Source organism: Cucurbita maxima, unplaced genomic scaffold (assembly GCF_002738345.1).
Source record: "Cucurbita maxima cultivar Rimu unplaced genomic scaffold, Cmax_1.0 Cma_Scf00028, whole genome shotgun sequence".
Classification (NCBI taxonomy): domain Eukaryota; kingdom Viridiplantae; phylum Streptophyta; class Magnoliopsida; order Cucurbitales; family Cucurbitaceae; genus Cucurbita; species Cucurbita maxima.
The window spans coordinates 3,415,284-3,440,820 of record NW_019272044.1 but is presented as its reverse complement, the minus strand read 5'-3'; the positions used below and the strand labels follow the sequence as shown (position 1 = coordinate 3,440,820).

The 25,537-nt window shown below is 36.8% G+C and overlaps 5 protein-coding genes across 8 annotated transcripts in view; all 5 read left to right on the top strand.

Annotated features, from left to right (window-relative positions):
* Positions 1 to 6,178, top strand: part of LOC111500213 (histone acetyltransferase HAC1-like) — a 13,675-nt gene extending 7,497 nt beyond the window's left edge. For both annotated transcript variants that reach the window (XM_023151877.1, XM_023151876.1), the window contains 9 exons: positions 267 to 395; positions 544 to 744; positions 869 to 1,011; positions 1,135 to 1,447; positions 2,728 to 2,867; positions 4,283 to 4,361; positions 4,547 to 4,939; positions 5,150 to 5,367; positions 5,539 to 6,178. In XM_023151877.1, the coding sequence (XP_023007645.1) occupies positions 267 to 395; positions 544 to 744; positions 869 to 1,011; positions 1,135 to 1,447; positions 2,728 to 2,867; positions 4,283 to 4,361; positions 4,547 to 4,939; positions 5,150 to 5,367; positions 5,539 to 5,650 (1,728 nt within the window). In that variant the 3' untranslated portion in view covers positions 5,651 to 6,178. The remainder of the gene's footprint in view (positions 1 to 266; positions 396 to 543; positions 745 to 868; positions 1,012 to 1,134; positions 1,448 to 2,727; positions 2,868 to 4,282; positions 4,362 to 4,546; positions 4,940 to 5,149; positions 5,368 to 5,538) is intronic.
* Positions 6,179 to 6,990: 812 nt separating this feature from the next.
* LOC111465245 (pentatricopeptide repeat-containing protein At2g13600) lies at positions 6,991 to 9,538 on the top strand. The gene has a single exon (XM_023109597.1). It carries the CDS (start codon positions 7,390 to 7,392, stop codon positions 9,451 to 9,453), a length of 2,064 nt encoding a protein of 687 aa, XP_022965365.1. The 5' UTR covers positions 6,991 to 7,389; the 3' UTR covers positions 9,454 to 9,538.
* A 1,081-nt stretch (positions 9,539 to 10,619) lies between these two features.
* Positions 10,620 to 14,763, top strand: LOC111465203 (coiled-coil domain-containing protein 94 homolog). Of its 2 annotated transcripts, none has more exons than XM_023109528.1 (8): positions 10,620 to 10,816; positions 11,739 to 11,984; positions 12,071 to 12,355; positions 12,483 to 12,548; positions 12,684 to 12,737; positions 12,851 to 12,958; positions 13,147 to 13,231; positions 14,315 to 14,763. In XM_023109528.1, exons 2-8 carry the CDS (start codon positions 11,787 to 11,789, stop codon positions 14,506 to 14,508), a joined length of 990 nt encoding a protein of 329 aa, XP_022965296.1. In that variant the 5' UTR covers positions 10,620 to 10,816; positions 11,739 to 11,786; the 3' UTR covers positions 14,509 to 14,763. The 2 variants fall into 2 exon arrangements, with proteins under 2 accessions (XP_022965296.1, XP_022965295.1); XM_023109527.1 differs by having other exon boundaries at positions 10,621 to 10,781.
* A 263-nt stretch (positions 14,764 to 15,026) lies between these two features.
* LOC111465228 (N-acylphosphatidylethanolamine synthase) lies at positions 15,027 to 18,213 on the top strand. Of its 2 annotated transcripts, none has more exons than XM_023109563.1 (5): positions 15,027 to 15,359; positions 15,532 to 15,659; positions 16,663 to 16,748; positions 16,854 to 16,991; positions 17,794 to 17,942. In XM_023109563.1, the coding sequence occupies exons 1-5, from the start codon at positions 15,148 to 15,150 to the stop codon at positions 17,818 to 17,820; spliced, it is 591 nt and encodes a 196-aa protein (XP_022965331.1). In that variant the 5' UTR covers positions 15,027 to 15,147; the 3' UTR covers positions 17,821 to 17,942. The 2 variants fall into 2 exon arrangements, with proteins under 2 accessions (XP_022965331.1, XP_022965330.1); XM_023109562.1 differs by having other exon boundaries at positions 15,031 to 15,359; positions 17,765 to 18,213.
* A 398-nt stretch (positions 18,214 to 18,611) lies between these two features.
* Positions 18,612 to 25,533, top strand: LOC111465195 (diacylglycerol O-acyltransferase 2D). The gene is made up of 9 exons (XM_023109516.1): positions 18,612 to 18,984; positions 19,078 to 19,152; positions 19,224 to 19,309; positions 22,412 to 22,518; positions 22,604 to 22,759; positions 23,845 to 23,931; positions 24,043 to 24,140; positions 24,869 to 24,956; positions 25,193 to 25,533. The coding sequence occupies exons 1-9, from the start codon at positions 18,803 to 18,805 to the stop codon at positions 25,292 to 25,294; spliced, it is 981 nt and encodes a 326-aa protein (XP_022965284.1). The 5' UTR covers positions 18,612 to 18,802; the 3' UTR covers positions 25,295 to 25,533.
* Positions 25,534 to 25,537: the final 4 nt, after the last annotated feature.

Genomic DNA, 25,537 nt, shown 5'->3' with positions numbered 1-25,537 from the left:
GGGGGGGGGGGGGGGGGGGGGGGTGGAGGGGTTGTGGTTATGTTATTAGATTTTCTCTTTTGATAACACAATCATGAAGTACTGCCATTCCTCAATCAGATTCTCACATTTCAGTTTTTTGTGCTTGTTTGTTTGTTTGTTTGTTTGTTTGTTTTTTTGTGAATTTTCTTGTGGAAAACACCAAGAGGCTTCATCTTTTTTCCTGCTACCTGAACTCCAGCATGCATGCAGTTTCTTTAACTCACTTGTTCTGTTGGTGTTGCTAGGTTCCTGGAGCAGATGGACTTGTCATCAGAGTTGTTTCATCAGTTGACAAAAAGTTGGAAGTTAAGCAAAGGTTTCTTGAAATTTTTCAAGAAGAAAATTACCCGTTTGAGTTCCCTTACAAGTCCAAGGTACAAAAAAGAAGCACGATGGACTATTATTGGGACCATTGTATTGTTTATTTTCTAGATATATTGATTTAATCTTCTAGTGTATCATGAGTTGCTAGGTTAGATATCGGTATTATCTGAAGCTATCTTCTTTAAAATCTCTTGCCAGGCAGTTTTATTATTTCAGAAGATTGAAGGTGTAGAAGTGTGCCTATTTGGCATGTATGTTCAAGAATTTGGGTCTGAATGTCAGTTTCCTAATCAGCGCCGTGTTTATCTCTCATATCTTGATTCAGTGAAGTATTTCAGACCTGAGATTAAGACATACAATGGGGAGGCTCTTCGAACTTTTGTTTACCATGAAATCTTGGTTAGTTTCATTATTTCAAATACTCTATCTAAACAAGTATTATTTCATATACCTATGAGTGATTTTAGTCATGTCCTTTGTTATTGAGTTATTTACAAGAATCTATTGTCTTTTATCCTTTCAGATAGGATATCTTGAATATTGCAAAAAACGGGGCTTCACAAGCTGCTATATATGGGCCTGTCCTCCATTGAAGGGTGAAGATTATATATTATACTGTCACCCAGAAATCCAGAAAACTCCAAAATCTGATAAACTTCGGGAGTGGTAAGAGAGAGTTCATCAAACCTCGGAATAACATTTATGGATACTATTTCTATTTTCTCTAGCTTCAAATATAAGCATTTTATTATTTTCTTACTCCTTATTTTCCATGTTGTTCAATTTCAGGTATTTATCAATGTTGAGAAAAGCTGCCAAGGAGAATATTGTTGTTGATCTTACTAATCTATATGATCATTTCTTTGTCTCCACTGGTGAGTGTAAAGCTAAGGTTACAGCAGCGAGGCTGCCATATTTTGATGGTGATTATTGGCCCGGTACTGCGGAGGATTTGATTTATCAGCTTCGCCAAGAAGAGGATGGTAGAAAACAGAACAAAAAAGGAATGACTAAAAAGACAATAACAAAGAGAGCTCTAAAAGCATCCGGTCAGTCTGATCTTTCTGGTAACGCGTCGAAGGATCTGCTACTAATGCATAAAGTAATATCTCTTTTCCAGAACCTTCTTTTTTTCATATTTCGATGTGGTGCCACAATTTTTATTTTTATTTTTTTAACAAGAAACAAATTTTTCATTCATGAAATGAAAAGAGACTATTGTTTAATAATACAAACTCCACTAGAGAGAGAAAGAAGGAAAGCAAAGAAAAACCAGTGAGCAAAACAAAGAGAACCAGTAGTCCCAAAAGAAACCAAAGAAAACCAAACACAACGCTAGAAACAGCCAAACAAAACCATGACGACCGAACTTCGAGGCAGCAACAAGGAACCAAAGACCAAGAAATCGAGAAGCCAAACTCCAACATCGAAAATATTCACAGACAAGTTATTAAATTTAGAGATAAAAACCTTCAACATATCCCAAAAGGTAAGACCACCCCTCTTAAAATGACCAACAGGCACACAAATGACCGTTCCTTCTGCCTGTGTTTAGCCATACGATGCACTCAGTTATCCATTTGAAGAATGTAGCTTATGTATTCTGACGGTACCAAAATCAGCTCTCTCTTGCTTAAAGAACTCTGCAAAAACAAAACCCTTCATTAACTTGTCCAAATAATATTTCAAACCAAACAAGGCGAGAGAAAGATTGAGGAATGACTAAATTAAGACTCAAATCTTCAATGAAGAAACGGTCATCTTCAAAAACAAATATGGAAATACTTGATGTCAATATAACAGCTACTATGCTTATGACAAAGTGACTCTGATAAACAATACATAACCAGGAAATCAAAGAACCTCATGAAACTGAACCAAAACAGCAAACCAAACCACACTGACTTAAAGGTAAGGAGTACCTAACCAGAGCAGCAAAGCAGCAACTTGAAGGAGAAAAAGAATATGGCGATGGAGAAGGACAATGAAGAAGAACTGGTGACAAATAGAGTAAACAGGTAGGAGAAAAGAAAACCCAATAACGTCGAGAACCCTCAATGACAGTAGACGACTGGAGCTGGCAAAGATGATAACCATGGAAGATGGCAATGGTATGATAGAGGAGAAATTAAAAACCAAAGATGATGAAGCCCCGTGCAAGAGAGACAAAAAACAAAACGAAAAACCATGATGACAATTTTCTCTCATTTATAACTTTATATGTATGCATATATATTAGAAAGTTTTGCCCGTTCCTGTTAAATTGAAATAACATAGTCTATCCTGCAGTATGTTCTTTATTTGGGTGTAATTTAAATTGTGATGCTGCAGTGAGGTGGCACTAAACCTATTAACCCAAATTGATATCTTTTGTTTCTCCAGCTCGGTGAAACGATTTCTCCAATGAAGGAAGATTTTATCATGGTTCATTTACAACACGCTTGCAGTCACTGCTGTATTCTTATGGTATCTGGAAGTAGATGGGTTTGCAACCAATGCAAAAACTTTCAGCTTTGTGATAAGTAAGAGCCCCCAATTATCTCATGTTTCTTTTGCTACACTTTGTTTATGTTTATATATACATATATATATATGTAGTGTTGTAGCCTCCTTCATGGTTTAGTTTGATAGACTATTTGTCTCAGCTTGGTTTGATTGAAGTCAATTTCTGCTTTTGATCTGATGAGCAGTGGGAAAAAACAAATCCATTTAGAATCCTAAATCATTCCCTCCTTTCACCAAACTAATGATTATCAAATCTCTTCTTTACATAAAGGTGTAATTTTTTTTATCTGTATTACAAATGCAATTTTACCTTTTTGCTATTAATTGTTATTTCTTTACTGAATCAACAAAATCTGGATTATATCATTTTACAATTATTTTTCATCATCAACTGAAGAACTTAAAGTAGTCTTTCATTTTATGGTTTTTTGGAAATACATGTGACTTCCATCGTTATTATTATTTTTTGTTTTATAAAATGAGTATTGGTTTTTCACGGAATTTCTCTACCAGACTTCTATGGGGGTATATATATTATATAACATTTTTGTGCTGAGATGATACTACAAAAGGTCCTTATAAAAAAGATATTACAAAAGAAAATTTCAAAGCAAGAAAAGTTGTAATTCATTCGTTTGGAGTATAATTTTTAGGTTTGTAATCCTCATTTTTGCTCAATTGAATTCTGATTTTTATGCATTGTTTTTACCTTATATTCAAAAGTAACTGGTGAGTGATGGAAGGGGATGGTTGCTTTGTCCATGTCCCAGCTATTAGCTTCTGCGTTGCCCTTTTAATTGATAGAGTTGGCGATGGCTTATCTAGATATTTCTGTATATTTTTATTAAAATGAACTGGAAATGGTGTCTAGATATTGATGGTGACTTGAGAGCATATTGTTTCAACGCAAGTAATGGGTAGAAGTTTTAGGCTGTTTTCTTATATTCTTTAATGACCTTTTCTTACGTTCAAAACCAACAGGTGAGTGCTGGAAGGTGATGGTTTCTTTGTTCATTCCAGCTATTCACTGCGGTTTTGCCATTTAACTTTTTCTTTTATATAATTTTTATAATTTTGTAATTTACTTCATAGCTGATAGTGGTTTTGCCATTGAAATACATGTTTTTTCAACATGAATTGGAAGTGATGTCTTGTATCGATGTAAACAAGGGAATATATTCATTGTCCAGATATTTCCTCATCAATTTTTTTTTTTTTTATTTATTTTTTTAATGTAAGAAACAAGGAAATTGTTCTTTCTAAAAGTCAACTTTCAAAACAGAACATATTTACTTTGTTTAGTTGAATTTGTGTGGTTCTTAACTTTGTGGTTGTCCATTATGGTAGTGGCGGATGGAAAATTTGAAAATGATGTTTCTTTTCAAACAACCTATGGTTTTGTTACTTTCCCTGATGCGATGTCTGATCACAGGTGCTATGAGGCAGAACAAAAACGTGAAGAAAGAGAGAAACATCCCATAAATCAAAGAGAAAAACATTCCCTCTATCCCGTATGTTTTCAATTCCATGGAAATATATTCAGCATTTTTGTATATTTGTTGATTTAACTGTTGTCTGCAAAAATAACATTTTGTCCAACAAATGCATGAAAATGTTTTAAAGCATTTATGTATCTTTCATCTGTATATATTTTTTACTTCATAATTAATATGAGGTTGCTGACTGAACTCTGCAGGATGAAATCAGTGACGTGCCTGTTGATACCAAGGATAAAGATGAGATTCTTGAGAGTGAATTTTTTGACACCAGGCAAGCGTTTTTGAGTTTGTGTCAAGGAAATCATTATCAATATGATACTCTTCGGCGAGCTAAGCATTCTTCAATGATGGTCCTTTACCATCTTCATAATCCAACTGCTCCCGCTTTTGTCACAACTTGCAATATATGTCATCTGGACATAGAAACTGGTCAAGGTTGGCGTTGTGAAGTTTGCCCTGATTATGATGTATGTAATTCCTGTTACCAAAAAGATGGGGGCATTGATCATCCTCATAAGTTGACTAATCATCCTTCCATGGTTGATCGAGATGCACAAAATAAAGAAGCTCGGCAACTACGAGTCATGCAGGTGTAGTGGATATTTCTTGTTATTGCATTAACCGTTGGCCTATATATCCTACTGTAACTTTGAGTTTTGACTAAAATTCGATTGATGTTCTGGTCTTTCGTTGGGTGGTCTTGTTATTATTAATTCTTTTATCCCATGTGTTCCTGCTTCCATTCAATTTTTATTTTACTTGATTTTCTATATCTTACTGTTGTTAGTTTAACGTTGCAGCTTAGGAAAATGCTGGATCTTCTGGTGCATGCATCTCAATGTCGTTCTGCACATTGTCAATATCCAAATTGTCGGAAGGTGAAGGGGCTTTTTCGGCACGGAATACAATGCAAAACACGTGCATCTGGTGGTTGTGTTCTCTGCAAGAAAATGTGGTACCTCCTTCAGCTACATGCTCGAGCTTGCAAAGAATCTCAATGCCATGTACCCCGTTGCAGGTAATGTTGACATCCTTCATTTTCTTTTCGTTTTTTTGGGTTCATGCATTCCTGTGATCTATGTGTGTATTGTGTGTGTATAATATTTTAACTATCTGCTTGCATATATGTAGTAGTATCTATGTGTGTAGTTACTGAGGTTAGAGAGGTCCAATTCTTAATGTATTCCAGGGATCTCAAAGAGCACTTAAGGAGGCTGCAGCAGCAATCTGATTCACGAAGAAGAGCAGCTGTGATGGAAATGATGAGACAGAGAGCTGCAGAACTGAACAATACTGGGTAACCAATTTATAGGTTTTACATTACAACTATTGACGGCCTCGACATGTACGGTACGAGGATGGAAATTTTTTTGAAGCCACTCTTGAAAGAGCACGTCTAGGAGGGAAATCAGGCAGTGAGCGACAGACGACACCGATGGAAGCGGTAGGACTATACACTCTTCTACATAATGGTTAAATATTCAGGTTTAGGGAACAATTCTTTTATTCTATATCTACGTCTTGATCTTAACCCAATAGAAAAGCCAAGCGAGACCTGAGCAGCAGCTGCCATCTTCGTCGTCGACCTGGTTGAACATTGCTTCTAATCAATAGTTTTTCCTTTTAATCTGTAAAATACCATCTTCCAGTTGCATGTGTACCCAATCCCCTGTTTATAAGATTCAATAATTAGCTTCAGGAAATGCCCAAGGAGACGTACATTTACTTGGGAGCTTTACGTGTATAATTTGGCTTCTACATTATTTATAGATGAACAACTTCCATTTGTACCGTTACCCTTGTAGATTTTGAAGCAATGTTTTATATTAGCAAATGTCAACTCTTGTACAGATCAGTTAGAATCTCATTCCACGACCCAAATGGCATTTCATCAAACTAACGCCTAGGCATCCGTGACGGAGAAAAAGGAAGGGGATCTAGGCCTTTTTGGGGGATAAAGGCATAACATCGGGTCCTCCTTTTTCGTCGAATATCCCAGGCCTGGTTCAGGGAAACAACTTTTTCTTTATTGGTCAGGAAAAACCATTCCAGCGTCAAGATGGGGACGGTTCTGCTGCAATAGAGGATGAAGGAAAATTCGTAGGAACTAGTCATTACAAGAAGATGAGAGATGTTGGCTACTTTGAATTTATTTTTAGAAGAGCGAGGTGCAAGTGCTGGCTGCTCAATAGAGGGCTGCGACCCTGATTTTCTTGTATTTCATCAAACTAACATGTTCAGTCATCCGTGATGAGGAGATATCTGAGAACAAGTAATCACATGGCTGAGAACTAGTTATGGGGAGATATTCATTTCAACTTTTGTTCAATTTTTGCCAAAGGTTTATAATAATAAAGAAGAGACAATGTTTCTAAATGTACAAATTTTAACTAAAATCAAAATTTTTACTACATTTTAGAGTATGTTTGAACATAAGCATATTATTTTATACTATTCCTCAAATAATAATTTATTTAAAAGTAATTAAATATCAGGTCGAGTATTTTTTTTAGTCTTTTATTAGAAATAAAGGTAAAAACAAGTCTCTATATTGAAAAAAAATAATAATAATAATAAAAACCCCTAGGTCTACGGTATATATTGACCATGTTATCCATGTTTGAATTGACTAGAATTTTGAGTTAAATTTGCCCTGTTTTCCACCGTCATTTGATCTGCTATCATGACTCATGGTGTAGAATACACAACCATATCCCAGAGTTGTTAATCTTTGGCTTACTAGATCAAGTGAAGGAGACACTTTTATCGGTACGCTTGTCACTTGTATTTTCTTTTGAGTATACTTTCTTGAAGAACAACATTCGTTCTCTTTAATTTACTCGAGGGCTTGAATTATGGAAGATAGTTGATGTTTGTCTAGGAGATGGAACCACTCGACGTGGTTAAGCTTTTAAAGTTGACGGGAAGAAAGTAATTTCTCTTGTCGTACTTGTTGGTTTAGCTCTTAAATTTTCATATTCTCTTTAAACGCTCATTGATTTGATAAGAGCATGCCCATGAGCCTGTTGTTTCAAGGATTATGGAAATGGCGGGGAATGGATTTGTTAAACGTCTCACGGGTGACCTTTTATTTCTTGATTCATCGCCTCTTTCCAAGCTCTTGAACCAATGTGCTCGCTCGAAGTCAGCTAGAGACACGAGTCGTGTTCATGCTTGCATAATTAAATCGCCCTTTGCGTCCGAAGTTTTTATCCAAAATAGGCTCATTGATGTATATGGGAAATGTGGATGTGTGGGTGTTGCTCGCAAGGTGTTTGATAGAATGCTTGAGAGAAATATTTTCTCTTGGAACTCCATTATTTGTGCATTCACTAAGTCCGGATTTCTTGATGATGCTGTCCACATCTTTGAGAAGATGCCTCAAGTTGACCAATGCTCGTGGAATTCTATGATTTCGGGTTTTGAACAACATGATTGCTTTGATGAAGCTTTAAAATATTTTGTTCAAATGCACGGTCATGGATTTTTTATGAATGAATATTCATTCGGTAGTGCTCTCAGTGCTTGTGCAGGTTTACAAGATTTGAAAATGGGTTCCCAAATCCACAGTTTAATATATAGGTCAAATTATTTATCAGATATGTATATGGGCTCTGCTCTAGTAGATATGTACTCTAAATGTGGAAGAGTTGATTGTGCTCGAAGTGTTTTTGATGGAATGACTGTGAGAAGTAGAGTTTCCTGGAATAGCTTGATTACGTGTTATGAACAGAACGGCCCAGTTGATGAGGCTCTTAGTATTTTTGTCGAGATGATCGAATGTGGGGTCGAACCTGATGAAGTAACTCTTGCTAGTGTTGTTAGTGCATGTGCAACTGTCTCGGCAATCAAAGAAGGTCAGCAGATTCATGCTCGAGTTGTGAAATGTGATGAATTTAGAAATGATCTTATTTTAGGCAATGCGTTGCTTGATATGTATGCTAAATGTAATAGGATTAACGAGGCTAGAATAGTTTTCGATCGGATGCCAATTAGGAGTGTGGTGTCTGAAACCTCAATGGTAAGTGGATATGCAAAAGCATCAAGTGTTAAAGCTGCAAGATCTATGTTTTCAAATATGATGGTGAAAGATGTAATTACTTGGAATGCTCTTATTGCCGGATGTACACAAAATGGAGAGAATGAAGAGGCACTTACACTCTTCCGTCTTTTGAAAAGGGAGTCTGTTTGGCCTACACACTACACATTTGGCAATCTCCTCAATGCTTGTGCAAACCTTGCTGATTTGCAGCTTGGCCGACAGGCTCACTCTCATGTTTTAAAACACGGATTTCGATTCCGATATGGAGATGAGTCAGATATCTTTGTTGGGAATTCTCTAATAGATATGTATATGAAATGTGGATCAGTTGAGAGTGGTTGTAGGGTGTTTGAACGTATGTTGGAAAGGGATTGTGTGTCATGGAATGCTATGATAGTTGGATATGCACAAAATGGTTTTGGCAACAAGGCCCTTGGAATTTTCAGTGAAATGTTAGAATCAGGAGAGAAACCAGATCATGTAACAATGATTGGTGTTCTGTCTGCCTGTAGTCATGCCGGGCTGCTCGATGAAGGCCGCCATTACTTTCGATCGATGCGTGCACGACATGGTTTGGTACCGTTAAAGGATCATTATACATGTATGGTTGATTTACTTGGGCGAGCTGGCTGCCTTGAAGAAGCAAAAAATATAATAGAGGAGATGCCAATGCAGCCTGATGCTATCGTTTGGGGATCATTGCTTGCGGCTTGTAAAGTCCATAGGAACATAAAATTGGGGGAATATGTAGTGGAGAAGCTTTTAGAGGTAGATCCTGAGAATTCTGGGCCATATGTTCTTCTCTCTAATATGTATGCTGAACGTGGAGATTGGGGGAATGTTATGAGAATAAGGAAGCTGATGAGACAGAGAGGAGTGGTTAAACAACCAGGTTGCAGTTGGATTGAAATTCAGGGTGAGTTGAATGTTTTTATGGTTAAAGATAAAAGACATGCAAGGAAGCAAGAAATCTACATGCTTTTGAGGACACTTTTACAGCAGATGAAACGGGCTGGATATGTCCCATATGTTGGCAATGACGAGATTGATGAAGAACAATAGAAGATACACGACAAACCCTCATTGGTTAATTTATGAAATCCCACGTTGGTTGGAGAGGAGAACGAAACACTCTTTATAAGGGTGTGGAAATCTCTTCTTAGTGGACACGTCTTAAAAACCTTGAGTGAAAGCCGAAAGAAAAAACTCAAAGATGACAATATCTGCTAACAGTGGGCTTGGACCGTTACAAATTTAAATAAGAAAATGTCCTTGTTTTGATGACGTTTTTTAACTAACTATGCATGTTATGTGATGTTTTCACTTATAAAAATGTATAGATCATTTGTTATCCTCATTAAGGATGTATCTCATTCAATCACATACGAATATTCAAATTTATATTTAAATATCTAAACAAATATATAAATTTGAAAGTTTCATTAGATATATTAAATAAATAAATATATATATATATATATATATATATATATATATATATATATATATATATATATAATTTAAAGGGTTAAAATTAATATATGATATATGGTTAAATATAAATGAAAAATTTGAAGAATTTAAATATAAGCATGGTATTTGATATATTAAAATAATTAATCTATATTGATACGTTAAAATAATTAATGAATTATTTTAACGAATTTGAGAGTAAAATTAGTTAAATATATATTAAAATATTTTATACCAATCAAATATAATTTAAATATTTCAAATAAAATTTAAATTAGTTAAATATATATTAAGATATTTTATATTATTTAATAAAGATCATGTTATATTCAAATATATAATCTTTACCTATAAATAGTACACTTATCATAAAGGAAGACTACAGGATCTGTCACATCCTAGAATGATACTTTCTCTCTCTTGAAACTCTCTTGCTCTTTTTTTTTTTTTTTTTTTTTTTTTTGGATACTCGTACTCCAATTCTTTTAGAATTTTCTTATTTCTATAAAGGTATATTTTTACTCTCATACTTATTATTTTGTTGTAATTATTAATAAAATCAAAACTCTTCTGGGATGAAGAGTTTATTTCCTTCCATGCATTTTCTTTTTATTATTATTATTTTTTAAATATTAGCCCTTTGCTTCCATATCATAATGAATGATTGAAAATATTTTAAAGAAAAAACAAAAACAAAAACAAAATAGAAGTTGAAGGCTAATTTTTAAAAACTCGAATATTAGACCCAGCTTTTATATTGGAAACTTGCCTCATTTGTAGAATTTCCCAGCCCTACGCCATTTATCCCTCACGCCGTCTCTTCCTCCCTTTCAGCAAGCCAGTGTCTCGCCGTAGCTGCCTCCCTCTCGTCTACTGCTGCTGTCGCCGTCGTCTTTTACCCGATCGTGCTGCCGCAGGTTTGCACTGGTTTTCTAGTTTCTTGTTGTTACTGGTATTCTCCCAACCTCCGTTTATATGTTTTCTCATTTGAAAAACATAATTTAGGAATTTTCTAATTAACGAATGTAGGTGCTGTTTTGATTTCTTTTTAACAACCATGGCCGATAGGAAGAAAGAAAATCTTGCGATGAATTAGGAATTTTTTAACTGCCTTTTGATTTGTTGCAATGTTTGTCAATCGAGGCTTTGATCATCTCTATATGTCTTTAGACAGCTGAAATTCCCTTTTTTATGCGGCCATGAATTTTCCAGCATCTCCATATCTCCTTTTCTATTTATCAGGAAATCATAGAATCAGTCGAATTGTATTATTCCATTCTCTTTAAATCCTTAGCTTATGGGAGTTATTTTGATTTACCAAACAACCATAACCATGTTTACATTGTGTATTATAGTTTGATTATACAATCACCAATGATACTTTGAACTTGGGAAATTAAAGGCGTCTATATGCTTTGTATTTCATGTACTTGATTTAGGAAGTTAAAGAAAATGCTTAGGGTAGAATAGACATAAATCAAAAAGTGGAGCACTTAAAGGGGAAGAAGCTTGAATAGTGGGTAGGTACTAAGATGTGTTGTCAATAGAAAGAAAACAAATGCTTGATACAGAGAGTAGACAGAATAAGAAAAAGGTATAGTTGAACACTATTCTCCTGTTTTCCATTGGTTGTGCAAGGGGCCATCTTGGGTGTTCTTTGATATGGGAATCTTGTTGTCATAAAATAAAAATAGCGATGCTATAGATACGTCCCAGACTTTCTATTCTTTTTGCTCTTGATCAGAAGCACATGGATGGTGTCGAGTTTCTTAGGTTGTTCATTTGTAAAATTCATTATTTGAATAATGTCTTTGTTTAAGTGCTTTACTTCAAAAAATGGCATACTAATCTCCATGGTTTTCGTGATGTGCTAGATATTGAGTGATACGCCGTTCTTCTATTTTCTCCTGTGGTGAGACAAAATGGGAGAGAGGAAGGTGCTCAACAAATACTACCCACCGGATTTTGATCCATCAAAGCTACCAAGGGTTCGTAGGCCCAAAAACCAACAAATGAACGTTCGTATGATGCTTCCTATGAGTATCCGGTGCAATACTTGTGGTAATTACATATACAAGGGCACCAAGTTTAATTCCCGCAAGGAGGACGTCATTGGCGAGGCAAGAGAATCCCTTTCTTATTTTTTTCTTCTTGACCGTTAATTCTTTTTGAAATTAATTTTCTCATGGTTTTCTTTTCTCTTTAGACATATTTGGGAATCCAATTGTTTAGATTCTACTTCAAATGTACTCGATGTTCGGCTGAGCTCACCATCAAAACAGACCCCAAAAATTCAGATTATACTGTAGAATCTGGTGCCACTCGTAATTTTGAACCATGGCGTGATGAAGATGAAGCTTCAGAGAAGGAGAAACACAAAAGGAATGCTGAAGAGATGGGGGACCCAATGAAATCCTTGGAAAATAGAACCTTGGATTCTAAGCGCGAAATGGACATCCTTGCTGCGTTGGATGAGATGAAATCTATGAAGGTTTGCTTTTTTTTTATTACCCTTTGTTTTGTCATTACGATTCTTGGTTTATGATTACTTTCTTGTAGTTGTGGCTTTGAACGACAAATATTTATTCTAATTTGTTTTGATTTTTTACATTCTGCAGTCCAGACATGCAACTGTGAGTATTGATTCAATGCTTGTGGCTTTGCAACAAACTGCTGCCGAAAAGGTATGGATATCACTGCCTTCAAGAAATCATCTTGACATGAAATATATGAGAAATAGTATTGAAAAAGAAAACATAGAATCTCTCTTTTGATTTAGGGTGTGATTTTAACTATTTTGATAAATGTTTACTTCCCAGGAAAAGAAGTTAGAGGAAGAGGATGAGGCGTTGATAAAATCAATTGTCTTCAATGTGAGTTCATTGTTTGTGTGTGTGTTCCCTCTTCCATTTATAGTTATTTCTTTTGGTTTCCTTTTTCAAGGAGTTACAAATTTTAATATGCGTTTATCACTACTCCTGTGTAGAACTCAAACAATTATGTTAGAAGAATTTCGGACGATGAATTTGATGATAACAATCATTTTGTACAACATTCGACTAGCAATGATGAAACATTTGACTTTCGTGCAAAGGTAAGTAAAGTTATTTTTTATTCCTTATAAATATGCAGATGTGGATGAATAGTGATAAATTTGCAAGCCTGATAGGGTCTTTGAGAATCTCAACTATTTAGCTCATTCTTAGTGCAGTTTTTAATTACTATCTAGAGAATTTTGACGTCACCTTTTCTCATTAGCATTTCTACCTAATTGGATTGCAGAAGCAAAAGATTTCTGAAGAATTTCCTCATGACCCTACCAATACTTCAACAAAAGCTGCTGTTCTCCATGCCCTCAAGGGTGAAGGTACCCCCACTTTTTATTTTTATTCTATCGAATGTTCTAAAGAACGGATTTTCTGCGAATGGATTATGATACTAAATCTTTAGTTGATTTGCCCCTCTCAATATATTAAGAAAACAATCAATTTGCAATTGTTACAATTTTTGCTGCACCTTTCTCAAGATACTCGGGCCCTTAAACTTTGCCTTGCACCCCACATCGAAGGGTGTATGCCATATCTGCTCACGATAATCCTATGCAATAAAGTATTAGGCTCTAAGAACCCCCACAACCAACCATTATCCAGTGTAGCTTCATTAGAAAAACCATAGAGATTAACCGACCTAATGCAATTTCATATCCACGATCTCTATTTCCCTCCAGAACTCTTCTTTCTCCAAGACTTAGTCCACCAAGTCTCTATCAACATGATCACACGCTTTCACAACTGCTCTTAAATAACTCCTTCCTCCTTGTAAACCTATGATCCATGGCTTCATTGATGATGAGTACTTGATCAAAAAAAAAAAAGAAAAAATCCTACCTGTAACGAAGACTGTTGAGAAATTGTAACGGCCCAGACGCACTGCTAGTAGATATTGTCTTCTTTGGACTTTTTCTCAAGGTTTTTAAAACGTCTCCTAGGAAGAGGGTTTCACACCCTTAGAAGGCTGTTTCGTTCTCCTCCCCAACTGACATGGGTTCTCATAGAAATAGAAATCATGCGATGAAGGACTTTCCTCAACTTTTCTCAGCCTATCTACCCTTGGTCTTGGCAGTGATCTTATAACCTGAAACAAGGGTTGTAAGCAGAAAATCTTTCACATCCTAAACTCCTTATGTTTTAAGGAGGGCTAAGGTGGGGAATGGCTAAGAAGTGGTTAATATGGGGCAAGTTTTTGGGATTGTGCGTGAGAGTTTGGTTTGTGGAGGGAGAGGTTTATGTAGGTGTTTTGAGAGACTGTTTTTGGTAGGTATTTTGTTGTGGCCTTGTGTCTAGAGAAGGAGAGTACCATCCCTTTAATCTATATATAATTGCGTCTCATTAACAAATTGAATGCTCAAATTTGGATGTATTTGCTTCATTTTTTGTCGCTTACTGTGCAGGAAGCGATGGCAACGTTGGCACCTCCAGTGTTTCGAAGTTTGTTTCTAAATCTTTGCCAGTTAGGGTTTCTATTATAAAGAAACCAGAATTGACTGCTCGGGTGGAGAATAAACAGAGCTTGGAAGTTCAAATCAGTGATACGAACACTGGACTCGAGTCCTTGTGCCAATACTATGCCAGTGATGAGGACTGATATATTATATTACGTCGGTTTGGGCGCATACCATCTCCATGAGCTTTAATGTATATACTATGTAATTTGTTCATAATAGCTTGCTTCGTTTTATACGAATTAATATTTTCTTGTTAAGGTTTTGATTCCTCTAAAAAACCTGTCTGATTGGTTTCTCTCGGATAGATTCCATCAATTGAAGAGGTATTTTGTACAATAGAACAGAATGATTATTGTTAACCCTTTTGTAATAGATTTTTCGAACTTGTACTAAAAGTATCTTATATTTTTCTAGTCTCTCTTTCGTCTTTATTACATGATCACTATACTCAAGAAAATGAAATCAATTTTTTTTTTTTTTGGTCGTGTAGGACTCAAATAAATTTTCTTAAATATTTTATTAAGAAATTATAAAAATTTTAGCAATTTTCTTCTTAAAATTGAATTATTGGCAAAAAGAAAAAATTAATGATAAATAAAACTGTTTATTTTGCAACTCTTTTTCCTAAAATTGGGAAGTGATTGACTTGATTTTGCACAGTTAACCTACAAGCTATAACTTCGATCGAACTGCAGCATTGTGTCGGCTTGGGCGGGTGGCGCTACCTCCGCAATAGACAAGGTGGGTCTGAGGCATGAGCACGGAGCCCTACGGCGGGCATGGGACGACGGCATATGGAGTGGGCAGGGCGAATGGACCACATGTGGGGAATTCCGAGGAAAATGATGTTCATGGCAGTGGGGGCTTTCGCCAAGACTGTAGCAAACCTTCTAAACACCACTTCCGTCCGCAACGCCGATACCCTCCTTCGACTTGTCCGATACCGACCTACTGGAGTGCCGCTCATCACTGTTAGCAATCATATGTCCACGTCCGTGTCTTTCTCCCTTTCTGCTGCGTCGTTTTCATTAGCTATTAAGCTCCTAAGTTTATTATATCGCAACCTTGTTCTTCTCCTCCGATTTGTGTATAGCTTAATTGGTTGGATTTCACTCTTTGTCTCTGAAATTTCTAAGTCGACGTCGCTTTGGTGGATTTAACAGGTTAGACGATCCAGTGATGTGGGGATTCAAAGGTTTTCCTACCTCTGACGCAACATTGGGTAGGTGGGTGCTGGCCGCGGAGGATATATGCTTTAAGAACGCAGTGCTATCTTATTTCTTCCGACTAGGTATCATTCTTACAGTTTTCTTTTTGGTGCTACCTTATTCAATTAGTAGGAGTTGGTTAGTGAAAGGTCATTACAAAATAGGTTTACTTAGAGCCCTCGAAGAATTTTTGTAGCTCTCTCTATGTAAGTTACTTGTAGTGATGAGGAAGGACAGTTTTGTAGCTCCCACCCAAAGTTTTTGTAGTATTGGAAAGAATAGGGAGAGTAAGGGTGTGGAAACCTCCCACTAGCAAATGCGTTTTAAAATCTTTGAGGGGAAACTCGAAAGGGAAAGCCCACAGAGGACAATATCTGCTAGCGGTGGGCTTGTGCCGGTACAAATGGTATAAGAGGCAGTCACCAGACAGTGCGAGACATTGGTTGGAGTAGGGCTAGACCCTCTCGACGGTGCGAGGGATACACCCTTTCCATAGTAGATGCGTTTTAAAAACCTTGAGGGAAAGTACGAAAGGGAAAGCCCAAAGAGGACAATATCTGCTAGCGGTGGGCTTGGGGTGTTACAGTGTATTTAATTTGTCTACCAATGCACGGAGAATTCAGAATCTCTTTGAGTGAGATTGGTCCCTAACCTAGCATCAATTTTCTTCGACTTATCCCTATACTAATTTTTGCGAACACTTCCTTGATGATTGGTATAGTGGCTTGACAGCTCGAATCATGGCTAAATATGGATGATTGTGTGCAGCATATTGAGAAATATTTATCAGAAGACAGTTCTTATGGTTGGGCTGGCTTAGGCTGGTTTGCAGATCATGAAACAAAGTGGCAAGGCAATGAAAAGGGTCTTTTGGCTTAGCCACCATTTCCCAGTTAACAGCATGGAAATTGTACCATATGAGGGGGGTCGTTAAAGAGGGACAGGGACAGGCTCATGAATGAATGCAGAAACATATTCATTATAGCATTCTAAATTTTGAGACCTCGTATGATTGTATGCATAATTTATAGAGTATTGTGTGAACTACCGTTTCAAAATTTTAAAATGTTTAATTCTTTTTTGCAGGAAAATGCATACCTATTACTAGGGGTGCTGGAATCCATCAAAAATATATGGATGAAGCACTTGAGCACTTGAGGAATGGAGAATGGGTACTTTATCTGTCTTGATAACACAATGAATTATATTGACTATAAAATGCATACCTCTAGATGAGATTCTTTTCTTTATGTTCTGGTCATGGACCCATCTGGCAGCTCCATACATTTCCTGAAGGCAAAGTGACCCAGGAAGATGTGCCCATCAGACGATTAAAATGGGGAACATCTAGTCTTATTGTTCGTTCTCCTGTAACACCAATAGTTCTGCCTATCGTCCATCGTGGCTTTCAGGAGGTAATTTTTCTCCCCCAAAATTACAGCAGTAATTCTACTAATCCTGCAAATATTCTGTCTAGATGAAACCATGCTACTAACTGGTTTCTAGATGTAAATAGTTGCCTTAAAAATTCACCGGGGGCCTGAATCCACGAGTTTACGTTAGGAACCACGACCCTCCACAATGGTATGATATTGTCCACTTTGAGTATAAGCTCTCATTGGTTTACTTATAAACTCATGATCATTCCCTAAATTAGTCAATGTGGGACTCCCTCCCAACAATCTTCAACCATCCTCCTCTCGAACAAAATACACTATAGAGCCTCCCCCGAGGCCTATGGAGCCATCGAACAGCCTCCCCTTAATCGAGACTCAACTCCTTCTTTGGAGTCCTCAAACAAAGTACACCCTTTGTTCAATACTTGAGGCACTTTTGAATACACTTTCGAAGCTAGCAACTTTTTTGTTCGATGCTTGAGAATTCTATTGACATTACTAAATTAAGGGCATGACTCTAATACCATGTTAGGAATCACGAATCTCCGCATTGGTATGATATTGTCCACTTTGAGTATAAACCCTCGTGGCTTTGCTTTTTGGCTTTCCCAAAAGGTCTCATACCAATGAAGATGTATTTCTTACTTGTAAACTCATGATCATTCCTTAAATTAGCCAATGTGGGACGAGCTCCCTCCCAACCATCCTCAATAGTCTATTTGTTTGATTGGAAATCCAATATTTATCTTTTCACCCCGTCTCACTTTACGATGACCTATGTGGATTCCCAGATAATGCCTGAAAACTATATCTTTGGTAGGAGGCCTGTTGTTCCCTTGTGCAGTAAGAAGATTGAGATTATTGTGGGTGAGCCTATTGATTTCGACCTACCTAGCATGAAGCAGATGGCTATTTCCATGTCGCGTAATTGTTCCTCTCCTCTACTAGGATGGCCTGCCACTGACGAACCAACGGGACTGGATGAGGCTGCGCAGAGATTCTTGTATGCTTATATCTCAGATCAAATTCGAGGTGTTATGGAGAAACTACGTGCTCTGAAGATTTAATTTTGCCTCAACAAATTCATTGCATTGTTTAGATTAAAAACTCTTGTTTGTAACTCAATTCCCTTGTATGGAATTCCAACATTATTTTCATTTTCAAGGTCTACCATTATTGAGAATGTAGACAAACAAGAAAGCCAACAAAACAAATTATTAGCGGATGAATATTGGCCTTCTGGACGATTTTGATATTCGTGAGCATTGTTGGGAGAGAATTCCACGTGAGCGATCATGGGTTTATAAATAAGATTTTTTTGTTTTTTTTTTTTTTTTGTACCATATGCTTTCCTTGATCCATTTGAAGTTTTTTTTTTTTTTTCTTTCGTGCATTTATTGTATTTAAAACAATAAAACTTGTGGTATACCAGTGACTCAGAAAAAAAATTTCGAACTTGTTTGAGTCAAATATGTTGTTTTGAACTTTTCTCCAAGTTTGGAGATCAACTCTAGAAGTAATGAATTTTGGGTTTTAAACCCAAATTTGTACTACTTTCACATAAACAATGAGACAAACTCGAGAAACGATCATTAACAAATATTAATAACATAAATTGATTAAAGAGAACTTAGAAATTGGGGAATCAATCACTCCCACGGAACTCTCACCGAGTACGAAAAGATTGTATAAATAAAATTAACAGCTTCCACGCCTGGTTTCTGCCAAGGAGTCGAGAAGGGAGTGGACTAGAAAGAACCAGACACGATTCTTTCTAGATCTGTTGCAAAATCCGAGAACTCTTCCGTTTCTGGAGAAGGCGGAGAAGGATGGGGAGGGATGAAATCTCAGGATCTACCGTCACAGTTTTCAAGGAAGTCGGTGGGTCGCCGACCAAATGGCGGACGATGCACATAATGGTAGCCCTCGGCATTTGGCTCGGCGGCATTCATCTTAATGTTGCTCTCGCCCTTATCTCCCTCTTCTACCTCTCCCTCCCCAAAGCCCTCTTGTGAGTTTTGTTTTTCTCATTTTCTCTCATCCGCTTTTCCTTTCCCTTTTCTCCGCATCTCTTTCTCATCACTTTTTTTTCTTCTTTTTTTAGGGTTTTCGCTTTACTTTTGATATTAGTGTTAATCCCTGTCGACGATAAAAGCAAATACGGCCGCTTATTGGCCAGGTATGTTCTGCACCCTCTTTCCTTTTCCGTCACTTCCTTCTTTCATCCTATTATCTGCTCTTTGCTTCCAGGTATATATGTCAAAATGCTAGCAGCTATTTTCCTGTTAATCTACATGTTGAAGATATACATGCCTTTGATCCCAATCGTGCTTATGGTTAGTGACCGCTGTTTCCCCCCCTCCCCTTCTACAATTGTTTGTCATTTCTTTCTCTCAACAACGTAGAACAAATATGAGAAAGGGGTAGTTCGGTTATCGGAAATTTTAGAATTCAACATTTGGCTCCTCCTCTCTTGTCTTAATACATTGTTTGTGGCAAAAGATTATAGGAGCAAATACACGTGACATCCTATTGGGTGCGTCTTGGTTTTTTGGGCCTTCAAGATTACAGAATAAGGCTAGGCTGGCTAAATATTTGTGTTGGATTGTAACGACCTGATTTTCGCTACCTCGAATCATAGGTCGCCATGTACACTCAAGGGTGAAAAGGGCAGTAAAATGGGAGACACAAGGAATTTAAAATTTTAATATGCATTCGAAACTGAAGTAGCATTTCAAATAATAACGAAATGACAAGGAAGACGATTTGATCTAAAGGGAACCCCTGCAGCTGCACAACTCTGCACGCTCCCGCCATCCTATACACTCCATCTGAAAATAAAAAAAATAGAAGAACATGGAATGAGTATAAAAAATACTTAGTAATCAATTTATTTGTATGCTCTTGTCGGACTTAATCCTATACACGGAAGCTTAGGTTATGTGCTCATAACTGTCCCTAGCAATAGTCATACTGTGGCTTAACGTCTATACCAAACTTTATAGGTCATTGTGTAACTAGCCCTTAGCATACCTCCTCTAAGGAGTACTCAATTCCTCTTAGGTTTACAACCTAGAGGTTTTTTGTTTTCTCTTGGCTCTAGGTTTCATGTATGTTTATGTCCTTCGTCAGTCTTGCGCAAAGTGCGCCTCGAGGTGTTGTGGCTTGTGGAAAAGCCCTAAGGTAATACTCATAAGTCTGGAGGAGCCTTTTTGCTCTAAAACGATGACCGTATTTCATGCATGTCTACCTACGTAGCTCTAATCAATGGGTTCTCCCTAATGATGTCGGGTTACATCTACCTGTTCCTAAGATCAGTAAACTACCCGTCACTATCTCTTTTCGGGCTGGAACAGTAAACTAACTGCTGATGTACCCTCCTTAGGTTAGAACAATAATACTACTTGTCTTAGAAGCTGTAACTATCTGTTACTTTGCCTTTTCAGGCTAGAACAGTAAACTACTTGTCATTACGCCACTTGGGCTGTATTAGTAAAAAGGTCATGGCTCTCCCCACTAGGCACCACCGATAGTACTTCAGTAGTAAACCCTTTATGACTCCTAAAACCTTCTATAGGTGACAACTAAACCATGTGTAACAAGTAAACCTTAACCCTTGTTGGTTAGTTCACGAATAGGGTTGCGCTCTATCCGTCCCTACAAGGTACTAGGACCCAAGAAGGCTATGGAACTCATGTCTAGGTACTAGGACCCAAGAAGGCTATGGAACTCATGTCTAGGTACTAGGACCAAAATACCTGAAACAGTAACTCATAGTCTATGGATAACACAACTAGCACTCTATGGCACATAGCGATAGTCCAACTCATAACTCGACAATAACGGGCTATCCAAACCCTAAATCATGCATAACAAAAGTAAAAAGACATACAATATGTTTATCATGCTCATTAAGTGATAATAATCCAACCTTAGCATATTGGAAAGCATAAAAGGCTAATGATCCATCAGAGTTCATAAACCATGAGTGCGGAAGCTATACAATTGTAAATAGAACTAAGTTGTAAACCGTTCACATTATCTAAGCACAATTATCATGAAATTAGGTCAAACTAGGCTCCAAAACATAATACTCAATCATTGCCCTCAATCCTAATTGACTCCTACTAGTATTTCTTAGAAACTTGCTCCATATGGTCACTTGATTGTAGACTTCCCGAGCTTGTTTCGGGTCTTCAAGGATATTCCAAATTTCTCGTAAATTCCTCAATATGCCTAAATTAAGTCAAAAGAATAAAACTGGTGAACATGACTAGCTTCAAATTTGTTAAAGAGAAGGTTGAGAAACGGACCACTGATTGTACGGTCATCTTCTCCTACTTGTGTGCATGCCGTTTTGCTTTCCTTCCTCTCGTTTTTTCCCTTTTTTTTTGAAAAAAAATATATATATTTTATTTATTTTCTTAAAATTCCAGGTGTTACATGGATCTTCAGGGAACCGCATTCTTTTTGGGGTAGGATTATTGTGAGTGAGCATGGATCAGCACCCCTTTGAGTGGGTTCTAAGTAGTGGGTTGAAGGGATTGAGCGAAAACATTTGGACTGCTAATGCTTTGGGTTTTCTGATCTTTTTTCAGTTTGTTAAATGTTCCATCTGGGACGAGTCTGATACGAATTTTTTAGAGGTCTGGTAAGCGGGTGAGAAGCCCATTGTGTGTTGTTCCCACGGCTGTTCCACCTGTCTGATTTGGAGTTGCACTCAGTGACATCCGTTGTGTCTTCCTAGGATGTGTCTTCTTCACTGTCTTTGGGTTTTCGTTATCCTCTTACTGATTGAGAAACTCTGGAGGTAGTGTGCCTACTTTATATCATTTCATATTAGAGGATCTATTTAGGGAGAAGGGATTATCTTCTCCTCTTCCCTCGTATATTGTTCTTTCCTGTTCAGTTTCTTTACCAAAATAAATTTTGTATGTCTAAGTTTTTGTGTATATTGATTTTAAATAGCCAACTCAAACACTATCATAATAAATATCCACTTTCCATTTTTGCCATACGACAGTCTATTAACAACCGTTGGTGTTGCTTTCATTTTCTTGAAGGAATTATTTGAACCATTTTGCTTTTTAGCTGGCCCTTTTCTGGTTTACACATTTTCTTATTTCTTCTTCCTCTTCTCCGGAGAATCACTTTCCCGCCTAATCCTACATTTTGGTTGATATAAAAAGCTCGTGTTGATGTTCCCCTTTAGTAATCAACTTTAAAAAGAAAGTGTCAATGTTGTAGCTATTTGTTTGCTTGATTTTAATGGCACCTTTTAGTTATTTGTAACTAATCTTCAGTTTTGTTTCCTCTCACATGATGTATGGTTGTTTCATATTTGATTTATTTTTTTGTTGTGTTGGTATATGGAATTTTATTATGTTCAAATTTTAACATTCCATAAAATAGATGTAATTTATTTTTCCATCATGTAGTTTTTGGTTATGAGCCACATTCAGTTTTACCCATTGGTGTTGTTGCGTTGGCTGACCTCACTGGTTTGATGCCTCTCCATAAATTGAAAGTCCTTGCTAGCTCCGCTGTAAGACTTCTTCCTCTTTATTATAGGAATTTACTGGTATCCTCCGTTGCTTCTTATCGTTTCATCATGTGGGGGTATTGACCAGGTGTTTTATACGCCGTTTTTGAGGCACATATGGACATGGATGGGTCTATCGCCAGCAACAAGGAAAAACTTTAGCTCCCTCTTGGCAGCTGGCTATAGTTGCATCATTGTGCCTGGTGGAGTTCAAGAGACATTTCATATGGAGCGTAATTCCGAGGTCTTTCTCCATCTATTTTTTACCTGAAAATTTTAACATTGATCATGCTATCTTTATTTGACTTATTACACTATCCTCCATGTTACTAGAAGGTTAAGGTTTGTGCACTTGCATACTGGAGGCAAGATAGATAAAATTGCAGTCTCTTCTTGTCCGTCCATTTTGAACTTAGCCAGAACATTGCTAGACTTTCTCTCTTCAGTCACAAATAACTAAAAACAATTCTATATATATATATTAAGAAAAAAACAGAGGAAGACATTGGGGAAATAAAAAAACAATGGGAAAAACATTATTTTTTTAATTAGATGTTTAACAGAATTAGAAACTTGAATAATCTTCTGATGCAATATTTATTGAAATACTGTTGCGGAAAAAAGGTTGAGGTGGCAGTGGTACCAAAATAAAGATAAGTAAAAAGAAACAGAAGGAAAGAAAAAAGAAGAAATCCAAATTTCACCCCCACTACAAAAAAGGTAACACCAAAAATTAGGGGACAAAAGAGAAGAGAAAGGAAGACACTGTGGAAGGAAAAGTAAATAAAAAGGAAATAAAGATGGAAAGTATTCCTCTGCCTGCTGCCAACGATCAGATCAATTATTATCTTGTCCTAATGAAGATAAAATTAAGTATGTTCTAGTGTGTCACATTTTACTTTTTAGTCATAAAATTACGAGGTCTTAGTTTCAAAACAACGTGTCAGATCGTCTAAATGTCCTAGGCAATGATTTTTGTCTTCCCATTAAATTGTGGTTCACCACCGCCAAATAACCCCCTTCTTAATAATAAGCATGAGGCTCACGCCTTTGATGCCTCAAGGACATAAGCATCAGAGCTGTCAGCCTCCTTTTGTTTGGTAAAGGCATAAGCCTTGAGGCACCTCAAGGCTTACAGTTAAACCTCAAACGATTTCGGATACATTTGGGGAAAGGAAAAGGAAATGTAGCTGGTGGAACTTCTTGAGTTTCTAAACCAAAAATGTGCAATCTGATCTGGAATTCTTATATGATTATTTTCTTTTCCACTGAGAGTTGGGTTTTCAATCTTCTTTCTCCTTATAGAAAACTCTGAAATTCACTTTGTAGACTGTCTTCCTCAAGACAAGACGAGGATTTGTTCGCATAGCGATAGAGATGGGTACACCATTGGTCCCAGTTTTCTGCTTTGGTCAGGTATTTTTGTATCTTCGATTATTTCTCTGCTTTCAGTATGCTACATTATCATCCTGATTTTAATTTGTATTCTAGAATTTATTTTAATCAGTTTTCTCTAAATTTATATAGTCAAGCGTCTACCAGTGGTGGAAACCTGGCGGTAAGTTCTTCCTCCAATTTTCTAGAGCGATCAAGTTCACGCCTATTATCTTCTGGGGAGTTCTTGGGTATGTGTAGATTTTCTCTCCGAGTCTTCACAAATATCATGCTCTTCTATTCTCCACTATGCGTGTTTTTTTGGTTCATCTTTCTATAAGAAGTTGATTAATAGCACTTTGTCTTGATTCTTTCTTTTAAGAGAACTACATTTATTCTTTAAATATTCGCGTAGTCTTAGTTCATATAATATATCAATTGTGCACTATAAAACTTTTAGCTTCTAAGACAAAGTTCAATGAAGAAAAAACCCTTCTTTGATATGTGCACAGCTCAATAAATCTTGCCCACCTCACTTCATAGGGTTACTCTCCTTCGATCAGGGATACCTATTGTAGGCCTTTGTTGAACCTTAGAGGAGTTGCATAGACTGCACCCCTTGAGGCAAGTTGAGTTTTTGGGTCATTAACAACCACCTAATTCCTGGACTGTTCTTGATGTCATTGTTATCACCGCACAGTCAATTTTGAATTGTATATTTACTTTTTTGGGGGAACTTGGATCAGGAAAAATTAACTTTGCACGAGTCTTTCTTTTGTTAATTATGTTGTATACGTGCAATTTATTTTGAGAAATTTGTGTATGAGGAACAAGACAATCCATGGAAAAGTTCGATAGAATGGTACAGCTTTTGGATGAAGGGTGTTGGTCTGTGATCTTTGGTTATGCTTATAAGATAATCTCTGTAGTTATTATTGCATCATCACCCAGCGATCATTGAATATTGTTCTGTTTTCAGATCACCTCTTCCTTACAGACGGCGGATGCATGTGGTGGTGGGGAAACCCATCGAGGTGAAGAAAAATCCAAATCCCTCAAGTGATGAGGTAGGTGTCTTGAAGGCCCATTTCATTCCTTTTGCAATTCTCAACGAATGTTCAAGCATAATTAATATTGACAAAAAAAGAGGTTCCTCTATGAATCAACAGCCAGGAATTCTGAGGTCAAACAATTATAAATCCTTTAGAATTATGAGCTTGAGGGATGACCAAGTCCTATGTTTCATTATTGATAAGTCCTATATGTTGTTATGTTAGTAACTATATGATTGTTGGTATATTAGGTGCTTGATTTACACCGTCAGTTTGTTGAAGCACTCGAAGATATATTTGAAAGATACAAAGCACAGGTTGGGTATGATAATCTACAGCTGAAAGTTCTTTGATTAAGATTGAGATAAAAGAGATATTTATGAGATCCAACTCCAATCCTGTGCTCATTTGTTGTATTCAAGATGATGATGATAATCTGTTGGAGTGCCCATTATTTACTCGTATTCCTCATCCTTTTGGGTAAATGATGTGGGCGTGATCAAGCGGAAGAGAAAATCAGGGATGTAATTCTCTTGTCTCCACTTTAAAATCTTTTACTTTACTCCCTCCCTGTATATACTACATTTTTGTTAACT

Bases quoted from the DNA above. Each gene is read 5' to 3' on its own strand.
- LOC111465203 (XM_023109528.1), top strand. From the start codon at position 11,787: ATGGGAGAGAGGAAGGTGCTCAACAAATACTACCCACCGGATTTTGAT. The intron at 12,356-12,482 runs GTTTGCTTTTTT...TACATTCTGCAG, and splicing joins ATGAGATGAAATCTATGAAG to TCCAGACATGCAACTGTGAG. The intron at 13,232-14,314 runs GTACCCCCACTT...CTTACTGTGCAG, and splicing joins CCATGCCCTCAAGGGTGAAG to GAAGCGATGGCAACGTTGGC.
- LOC111465228 (XM_023109562.1), top strand. From the start codon at position 15,148: ATGGGACGACGGCATATGGAGTGGGCAGGGCGAATGGACCACATGTGG. The intron at 15,660-16,662 runs GTATCATTCTTA...TCTTTTTTGCAG, and splicing joins ATCTTATTTCTTCCGACTAG to GAAAATGCATACCTATTACT. The intron at 16,992-17,764 runs GTAATTTTTCTC...GTGGATTCCCAG, and splicing joins TCCATCGTGGCTTTCAGGAG to ATAATGCCTGAAAACTATAT.
- LOC111465245 (XM_023109597.1), top strand. From the start codon at position 7,390: ATGGAAATGGCGGGGAATGGATTTGTTAAACGTCTCACGGGTGACCTT.
- LOC111465195 (XM_023109516.1), top strand. From the start codon at position 18,803: ATGGGGAGGGATGAAATCTCAGGATCTACCGTCACAGTTTTCAAGGAA. The intron at 23,932-24,042 runs GTATTTTTGTAT...AAATTTATATAG, and splicing joins CAGTTTTCTGCTTTGGTCAG to TCAAGCGTCTACCAGTGGTG. The intron at 24,141-24,868 runs GTATGTGTAGAT...TTCTGTTTTCAG, and splicing joins ATCTTCTGGGGAGTTCTTGG to ATCACCTCTTCCTTACAGAC.